This window comes from Scatophagus argus, chromosome 24, assembly GCF_020382885.2.
Source record: "Scatophagus argus isolate fScaArg1 chromosome 24, fScaArg1.pri, whole genome shotgun sequence".
Taxonomy (NCBI): domain Eukaryota; kingdom Metazoa; phylum Chordata; class Actinopteri; family Scatophagidae; genus Scatophagus; species Scatophagus argus.
Genome location: NC_058516.1, coordinates 7,196,638 through 7,205,980, shown reverse-complemented (window position 1 = coordinate 7,205,980; position 9,343 = coordinate 7,196,638). Strand labels below are relative to the sequence as shown.

The following is a 9,343-nucleotide window of genomic DNA, read 5'->3' as shown; positions in this document are numbered from 1 at the left end:
TGGTATGTTAACTCTACACACAAATGCGTGCGCGCTGCCGATATGTACAATAAGTGATGTGATTGTATGGTTACAAGAGGGATTCAATCAAACCAACAGCAGCAGGAGCACATATGTAAGTAGGCTACGATAAAACAGGTGGGAGGCGGGAGGCCGAGGGGCCGTGGGCACGAGCAAACCGCGTAAGGTGTCGACAAGCGTTAGTTTTCTCAGTCAGCAAACATGTCAGAGGTGTACAGCAGTGACGTGAGCCGACGTGCTGGTGCTCGGTTTGTGACGTGATGAGTGAACATGTTTTTGGCAGCGACTAAACACGGACAAACCTTCGGCGTGGGCAGATTAACAGGGAAATTACAACATACGATATTCCAGGTTTGTCTTTAGTTTTTAATGATTTGACTTTTGTAACTATTGGACAACAGTGCAAGTTGCAGTTGTACTTGATCAGAAGTGATTTTGTCTTTGCTGGCGTCGTCGTGCTGTACCGTTGCGACCTGGTCACGGAGCGCTGGCTGTGGTTGTCTGCGACTTGGGAGACGACAGCGCGGCAGAACGACACCTACCACCCGTCGCCGCCTCGGTTGTGACCGGGGAGTGACGCACCGTCTCGCGGGTTTCCGGTTAAGACGATCCGTCTTTGCTCTGTCGGACGTCCGCCACGCTCTCTGGAACCCTGGCCACCATGCCGTCCAGGGACTTGGTCAGGCAGATCTGGCAACCCAGACGAGATCTGTGGGGAGGCCAAAAAAAATGTAACGGTGTTTATATTGAAATGCTTAAGTTTTTGAAAGTGTCAAGCAAGCACTGAGGCAGAGAGTGAGACAAAGACTGAGAAGAGGGAGAGGTAGAGGGGGACAGATGGGAGGAGGAGGAGGAGGAGGAGGAAAGAAAGATGAGAGTGGAGTCAACAGGTCTGGTGGAGACAGGGGCAGAGTCTCAGAGACAGACTACAACAATGGAAATGTAAGATCTCATCTATTCTCCTGTGTTGTATGGCAAGAAAACCTAGAAATGGTACCGTTCACTGTATGCAATAATACTGTGCAACAGTGAGATGTAGCGTTTAGTATCCAAAAACTATTTGAAGCTGTTTAGTCAGTGTATTCGTCCTTAGTAGAAAGTGGACAGGTCGGGGCGTGTGTGTGTGCGCGCGCGCGCGCGTTCTTACGTGTCGGTCAAGCCGTAAGCCAAGTCCAGCATGTCCATTTCCTCGTCTGTGACTCGGCCCAGCTTCTTGTAGACGTCCTCGTCAAAGATCAGATGACAGGTGGAGCAGGCCAGGGTTCCCTCGCACGCTCCTGAAGACACACACGCCAACCGTTAGAGCCGTCCTGTGACGGATGAGCCTCAGCCTGAGCCTCAGCCAGCGTCGCCGTGACCGCGTGCGCCGTCGGGACAGCTGGGAGACGGGCTGCCGGTGACAGCAATCCAAAGCCGAGACTGTCAGCGCAACCGCTGAACATGTGTGTGCTTACGTACCAAAGCCGTCAATGTCGAGGTCCTCGTTAATGACGACGTCCAGCAGCGAGTCTCCCGGGGACCCCTTCACTGTGATTTTCTCCCCGTCTCTGTTGACGAAGTGGACGGTCACCTTGCTGTCCGACCTGAGAGACAAACGGACAAAGAGAGGCGGCGTTTAAGCTTTGCGTTTCTAATTGTCGCTTTATTTCCATGGGAGAAGTGGCAGTGAAATGTAGATATGTTCTAAGAAGAACGGGGTTTAGGGCTAAAGGATGCGATCATTTCTACATATTGGTACGCTCAAATGTATGCATCAGTAGCAAAGTCAGTCACTTCGCTGCCCTCTAGCGGTCACAGGTGGGAAATCATTAGTGTCATTTGTAGAAGCGCTGTCCTGCTATACATGTCCTGCAATCAGAATTCCTTTATAATCACAGCCAGTGAATGTGAACACATGAGGAAAAGCATTTTCAGTGGACGTGTGGCAAAGCGCTTCAGTGCGGCTGTACAAAGTGAGCAGTCAGCCACTCAGCCGGCGAGTGTTTGTGTGGAGCCTGAGGAGGGACGAGGATAAACATTCTTCATGCGATTAGGAGGAAGCACAGAGTCACAGTCGACCAGGGCCCACGTGACAGGGCAGTCACAATCAAGCCTATTGTGAGAGTAATTGGCGAGGACGGCCTCACCTGCGCGCGAGTGATTGCTAATTGCCGCGTGGAATTGAAGGCACAGGTATAAAACAAGCCACTCACCCTGGAGCGTCAGCGGAAGCGTCAGCCGCGTGTCAGTCGTCGTGTTCAGCCACTCGTGTGAAGACCATCTCGGGTAAAGACCTGCGAGTCATCCTGCGCGAGTCCACCGAGCGAGGCCAGCAGGCCACCGCACTAACTTCCATTTCACACCCACGCTCACGGTAAGCGCCTCTTCTTCACTGTCTTCCTGCCACATTCCCCTGCTCCTCTCTCTGCCTGCTTCCTCCCACAGACGCCCGCGTTACGGCCGAGCGCACCCCCGGCCCGACGCCCTCTCCCGACTGCTCAACTCAGCGCTGCACCGCCGGAAACAGCGCGTCAGGGGCTGGAAGACCAATGCCAAACACGGGCTCGTCGCCAAATCGTTGTTTGGGAGACCTTCTCTTTTAACGACACGGGCTCGGGGGCAGTCCCGCAGGACCAACCTTCAACCCGACCTCCGTGTCAGCACTCGTTACGCAATTGAAAAACTTGTTTGGTCCTGCCTCGGTCGAAGCCTTGCGCTTCGACAGAGAGATGGATCACCCCGGCCTTGTGGCCGTGTGAAGTCTTAGCCCAACGTGCAAACACACACACCCCTCCCATGAAAGCCCAAATCCAAACCGGGCGCACCGCTTCACCCATTTTTCCAAACCAATTCAATCCGACTCCCTTCAGGTGCACGGACCACTTCCCCACTGACACGGTGATTGACGCGCAGGCACACCTGCGGCGACAACGTCAACACCCGTGTTTTGCTTGCCTTTTACCCAAACACACGGCTAACACTAAGACAGAAAAGAAATAAATAAAGCCACTCACCACTGCCACAGCGCACACCGTCACTGGGTTACACGTTCACAAGTGACTTTCCCCACTGCGGGATCAATAAAGTTCATCTTGTCTTGTCCACGCATATAAAGAGTTTGGTGGAGACCTGCTCTAAGTGGAAAGTGTCATGACATCACTTTTGTTGGGAATTGGCGCTACGTAAATAAACTGCATTGAATTCAATTGAATACAACATTCCAGCTCCAATTGTGCCGGCCGTGTGTTGTTTATTAATGTCACCTGTTGTCAGGACCGCACACAACGTCATCGCTCCATTCAAACTTGCATTTACATGTGAACACAACAGTCACAGTTACTCACCTTAAACACTGTGCGCCGCTGCTAAAACTCCTCCGAGCAGTCAGCCGGGCACCCCAACTTGCTGCTGCCGCCGCCGTCGTCCTCCAGTCCCGTACACTTACGTGAGCCACTCTCCTTAACGCTGTCGTCAAAGCCATTTGCGGTCACGGTAGGGGAAACAAACTGATGAAAAGTCAAGCGACGATCCGCCCGGTCGGCTCACTCGGCTGACTTTCAAGCTTAGCCCACGGAGCTAGCTAGCCGAACCAGCTTGTTTTATCGGCGAGAAGTCACTCTGTCACTGTCACGCTCATTGCGTAACATACGGAAGCCGCTCGTCACCGGACACCGCAAACCACTTAAGAGACTCGATCGTCATACGCCGCTACAAAACACAAAACGAGAAAAGGTTATCGGCTTCAATCACGCTGCCCGCATTTCGCTGCTCAATCGGCACACGCTACACTCCCGATGTATTTCCTAGCAAGGAAATGTATCGGGGATGGCATAACAAGTCCACATCCTGTCACGACTTCAAAATAAAAGCCTTAACAACCACCAACTCGAACTATTTCGTGTATCCCCGTCCACATGTTCAAATCAACGACCTATAGTACATTACAGCTACAGAGAACTAACATTTACTAACATTTACGCCGTTGCTGTTTCTCAGACCACACATTTTCAACCACCTTTACGACAAGGATTTTCATCAAACTTTCATTTTGAAAGCTCGACCGCCGCTCTTCCTGTTGTGTGCCGAGTAACGATCGCTATCTTCATACCGCTATCACAAAGCGGCGCGTGCCCGTACACGTGCTCGTAAACTCGCCAATCACAGCGCGACTGCGTTCGCTTTCAATGACAGCGTCCGCCGGCAGAGCGGCGTCACAACGTTTCTCGCCATGGAAATCTTCATGCTAATCACTCAAACCCCCCCGGCACGGAGCTCACCGTTAAAACCAACAAACTCCGAATGTTGTTCAACAAAGGACAAACGCCTCCTCGCCGGGGCCCCCCACACTCTTCTCTCCGGCCAAAGTAAACTGCCGCAGGAAACCTTCAACTTTCGTAAGCACTGTGACGTAGTCGTGGCAGGAATCGCTACAATAATCACTCAACCTTCACTTATACAGCAGCTCGGACCGCACATTTCCTGAGCTCGTACACAGCCGTTTCCATGGCTCCCCGCCCCCGCCTTTCAAATGCAAATCAAGGTGTTTTACAACACAGCGACTAAACAAGGGGCGTTGAATGGACTTACAGACCACACATTTAGAAATACGACGCACCCAAGCCTCACGGTTTCATCAACAACTCCTCAAATGACATACTTCATATGTGGCAAGTGCACGTGCACTAGGTGGAGCCACAGCCGTAGGACAATTCACCATCTGCTTCACAAACAATCCCTACCCGTGCTCCTGTCTTCAGGTCTACTGTACACATACCAGCAACAGCACAACGACCTAGAACACATTCCCACCCCGACCCAAAGCAACCTGGAGTGACCATCTCATTCATGTTTGTTTACTATCTCCACACATCTGTTGCAATCTCCCCTCTCTGGCCACGTTCACCCGTATCGATCGAGTTCACCTCCGATTAAATCCAGTGCCATTCGCCTAACACACACACACACACACACACACACACACACACCACAATCTAACCCCTTTGTCTGATCATTTCACGTTACAGGTCACTCGTTCACAGCCTGCAATTTATTACCTGCTCCTACATCACTCTCACGTTAAGGCCTTTATCAGGCAACACCTGAGGGCAAAGTGCATCAAATATGACTCATCCCATTCATGCACAATCGGGGGTTGGGTTTACCACCGAGACAGCGTCCCACTAACGGGTAGCCTCTCTTTCGTGGCTCGCTCAGTGTGCATCACTTCTGTCTCAGGTAAGCGACACACAAACGGACGCGCAGTCTCTGGGTTAGCGGTGGCTCTGCGCAGTGGAAAACTAATTAAACTAACTTTTATTGCTAAAAACAAGTCTGTATAAAGCTGCTTCTTTTTTGTTTTGTTTTAACAGGATGTTCAAGTTACTGTTGCTGTTCCTCACGCTGTCTGGTAAGATTCCTTAAACCCAACGCTTTCATTTGCAGATGATGTGATTCTGAGGCTCTGTTGGATCACCGACATCACTCTCACATTGTGCCATAACGACATCGTCAGCTTGCCTCTGTAGCTTTCCTGGTGATCCCAATGAAACCTCCATACAATCGCCTTATGCTGACCTTTCACATCGTCCCTTTTGATTGTCTTTTAATGCTTTCACATTTCAACTCACCGAACAACTGCTTAGAAAATCATTTCTTACATACACTCAAATCTAAACACGTCCACATATCATTAGAGGACTTTCACAGACTACCACGTATTTTAAGGATGCATGTCAATGTTCCATGGACAAAAGAAAAAGCAGAAATATCTTAGAAATTTGGCTAAACAAAGTGCAGAACACGTCTGTTCCTTTTATTGATCGTAATTGCTAATGCTTTGATCATTGCCATGTCATAACTAATTGCAGCTTTTTTGCCATGTCAGCAGCAGTGTGGCATATCAGTAATCACTGACTGACTGACCTGTGCACAATTAGACTTTGACCATTACTGCTTCACTCCACGCTTGACAAAACAGGCTAAACATTGATGTATCTGTCCGTTGGGAGACCGCTCTAAAAGTAGTGGATCCAAACACCGCGATCATCAGGTTTGCATCTCTAACACCGAATGACCGGGATGCTCAGCCACACATGAACTCGTTACCGTACATAAACAAAGATCCTCAGTGTAAGCCCTGTTTTACAAAAACAAGGCCAAAAAGAGCTAACTGCAAAACAAACAATACCTTTTCACAGGCCTCAAGGCTGTCCCACTTGCAGCCCCTGTAAATTTGCACAAGACGCCTTCAAACTACCAGCTTTCCGATGGCTTCGAACAGGACGCCGAACGCTCTCACGTCCAAGAACCCGCCGCCCTTGACCTCCCGCAAGGCGCCCAGCCCTCCGCGAGATTCCTCGTCCACCTCAACACCGGCCTGGTGCGGGAACACGTCGACGAGAGGGACAGCGGGGCAGGTGAGTCTACCATTAAACCTTGTGCGCTAATGCATCAAACCCACTTGGGTTCCTTTTAAGTCATCCATCGCATTTTGCCAGCTTACTCAATGGAACGACACAAACATGCCACAGTTTATTAGCCGCCACACCTTCAGACATTTTCTCTTCCAGCTTTCCTCCGTTCTTCTCTGGGAAAAGGAGAGATGGACAGAAGACACTATCTGACAGACGAGGGTGAGTAAGTCATACATTTACAGAAATCCAACCATCATTTATTCCCCACCATTTTCAGCTCTCACCCACAAGAAACTTTGCTGATCCCCTCACTTTACATCTAGTGCCGACAGCATCTTAAGGATGTCACTTATTTAATGACAAATCTCAGCGTGTACAACCGCTCACAGTCCCACATGATATATCCCTTGGCTCTTCCCCCACTCCAAGCTGACAACTGCAAGCTGACATCTTAGATTTTGGGAATCACTGACATAACTCAACAACTACTGAACGTACAGCCCTGAGATTCAGACAGCCACTGCGAGCTTGTTGACATACACACCTCAGTATGAGTCAAGTACATCAACCTCACATAGGGGCTAGTATGTGGTCATTTTTTATGTACTCAAGGGAATGTCACTGTACTTAAACGAGTCTGTATAATCCAAACACTTTCTGTCTTCCAGTCCCCGTTGACGTTCCAGCCGAGAAGAACGGCGGCGGTTGGGTCCGGGTGGAGGAACCCTCTGATCTTCATCTTCCTGATGATTTTACACAGGGAACTGAACCTCTCATGTCAATCCCTGACGGTTTCAGACAGGGAACCGAACCCATAAGGTCCATCCCTGACGGTTTCAGGCAGGGAACCGAACCCATAAGGTCCATCCCTGACGGTTTCAGGCAGGGAACCGAACCCGCGAGGTCCATCCCTGACGGTTTCAGGCAGGGAACAGAACCTGCAAGGTCCATCCCTGACGGTTTCAGGCAGGGAACCGAACCCATAAGGTCCATCCCTGACGGTTTCAGGCAGGGAACAGAACCCGCGAGGTCCATCCCTGACGGTTTCAGGCAGGGAACCGAACCCATAAGGTCCATCCCTGACGGTTTCAGGCAGGGAACCGAACCCGCGAGGTCCATCCCTGACGGTTTCAGGCAGGGAACCGAACCTTTCATGTCCACCCCCGATGATTTCACGCAGGGAACCGAACCGCTTATCTCTATCCCCAGTGGTTTTACACAGGGAACTGAACCGGCCGCCCCTGGGCTTCAAATAGCGGCGTGTAAGGGGGAAGTCGTCAACGGAAAGTGCTACGAGTTCAACCCCAGACCGATGGCCTTCCGAGATGCACGGGTAAGACACGTTACGTGTCACATTACAGAGTCACAGACTCTGTGTTTGTGCTGCTGCAAATTAAATCGCACACTTGTCCGTGTACTTCTTCTTCAGGCCTTGTGCAGAGCTCTCGCCCCGAATGCAGACCTCGCCTCTGTGACCGACGGGGATCTGCATTCCCGCCTCGTCTCCCTGGTGACCAAGGGCGGCGAGAGAGACCCCGCGTTAACCTGGCTCGGAGGCATCGTCCAGGCAGGTTTCTCCCGTCACCGCTCAACTACACACATTTTCAAGGACAGAGTGCGTTTATTCCACACATCTCGCGGGCACATCTCCAAAAGCTCATCTACAATGTTCTCTTTCAAGAGAGAGGAATAAAAGCATAGGAAAACTATCTTACATAACCACTTTTTTATGAGCTCATTGCTCCTGTGCTGTGGCACGGAATGGAGGCCAAGGAGAGTATCATCAGATATGTTATCAACAGGACAGATAGTGTTGTTCTTACCTTGGGAAGAACACTGACCTTTGAACTTGCATTTTTAGCTGTTCCATCTGCCTCTGTATTTTAAAGTACACTTTGCCCATAACACCTCTGTACTTTTACTTTTTCTTCCTATGCCATGTCGCTTTAAATCAAAGCTGTCTCTAACATACTGTATGCGTGTTGGCGTTGCACACCTCAGAACCAGCAGGCGTCGTGGGTGGATGGTTCGGAGTGGAATTACAGTGACTGGATGCCGGGTCACCCCAACATTCACACCGATAAACCCGTCTGTGTGGAGATGTTCAAGATAGGTAAGAACGGCACTCACGCCATACAGAAACGCTAACACACCCATCGGTGAATCGTATGTGAAGTCAGCAAAAACAAAAACAAATGGCGCATCTGTTATCTTCCATTAAATGTTGACTTCAGCATTAAAATGAACCTTTGTTCAATTCAGCTGCTATAACATTACTTGCTCTGGTTTAGCTACAAACTCTATTACTCACTATTGAGTCGATATTTACTGTAACGGCGCTCCTTACCTCTCACAGATAAAGGTTCAATGGTTTTCAGAAAATATATACATGTTCAATGTTTTTGTAGTTTTTCACCACTTTCACTTCTGTGACACCCTTTTACCCCCAGTTTGACTGCTGGGTCAGATTGACCCAAACACTACCTATGTCATATGAACATACAGTATGTGACATGAACCATTTTCATGTTACATGTTCCTTACTCTAATTAAGGTAAACAGAACAAGTTTCATACTGAAAAAGTACTTGGAACTACTTCAAACTTTAACACGGGTCAAGTTGACTCGTAACATAACGGGAGGGTGTGTGTCACATGAGCAAACGTGTACAACATTTACAAATCTGTCCGTACCGTTTTTTTCTTGCCAGATGAGAGCTGGTGGACGGCCACCGACTGCGAACTGAAGAGAGCGTCCGTCTGCTCGTACCCCATCGCTGCGTGAAAACCACAAAGAACCACAGCACAAGATGGTTTAGTAGCCTCAACGATGTTTCTCAGACAACCGTTTCAAATCATTTCCATTAAAACTTGGCATAATACATCTGTGTGCGTCTGCTTTATATCTGTGCACAAAACGTAAAGGACAAA

At 49.6% G+C, this 9,343-nt stretch overlaps 2 protein-coding genes across 2 annotated transcripts; one reads left to right on the top strand and one right to left on the bottom strand.

Annotated features, from left to right (window-relative positions):
- Positions 1–366: 366 nt before the first annotated feature.
- LOC124055302 (adrenodoxin-like) lies at positions 367–3,836 on the bottom strand. The gene is made up of 4 exons (XM_046381977.1): positions 3,345–3,836; positions 1,480–1,604; positions 1,169–1,298; positions 367–730 (listed from the first exon to the last, which is right to left on the bottom strand). The coding sequence occupies exons 1-4, from the start codon at positions 3,479–3,481 to the stop codon at positions 622–624; spliced, it is 501 nt and encodes a 166-aa protein (XP_046237933.1). The 5' UTR covers positions 3,482–3,836; the 3' UTR covers positions 367–621.
- A 1,534-nt stretch (positions 3,837–5,370) lies between these two features.
- Positions 5,371–9,296, top strand: LOC124055805. The gene is made up of 7 exons (XM_046382932.1): positions 5,371–5,407; positions 6,198–6,416; positions 6,570–6,632; positions 7,082–7,746; positions 7,843–7,980; positions 8,415–8,526; positions 9,124–9,296. The coding sequence occupies exons 1-7, from the start codon at positions 5,371–5,373 to the stop codon at positions 9,195–9,197; spliced, it is 1,308 nt and encodes a 435-aa protein (XP_046238888.1). The 3' UTR covers positions 9,198–9,296.
- Positions 9,297–9,343: the final 47 nt, after the last annotated feature.

Bases quoted from the DNA above. Each gene is read 5' to 3' on its own strand.
- LOC124055302 (XM_046381977.1), bottom strand. From the start codon at position 3,481: ATGGCTTTGACGACAGCGTTAAGGAGAGTGGCTCACGTAAGTGTACGG. The intron at 1,299-1,479 runs GTACGTAAGCAC...GTGTGTCTTCAG, and splicing joins CCTCGACATTGACGGCTTTG to GAGCGTGCGAGGGAACCCTG. The intron at 731-1,168 runs GTAAGAACGCGC...GCCTCCCCACAG, and splicing joins GCTTACGGCTTGACCGACAC to ATCTCGTCTGGGTTGCCAGA.
- LOC124055805 (XM_046382932.1), top strand. From the start codon at position 5,371: ATGTTCAAGTTACTGTTGCTGTTCCTCACGCTGTCTG. The intron at 5,408-6,197 runs GTAAGATTCCTT...ACCTTTTCACAG, and splicing joins GCTGTTCCTCACGCTGTCTG to GCCTCAAGGCTGTCCCACTT. The intron at 8,527-9,123 runs GTAAGAACGGCA...TTTTCTTGCCAG, and splicing joins TGTGGAGATGTTCAAGATAG to ATGAGAGCTGGTGGACGGCC.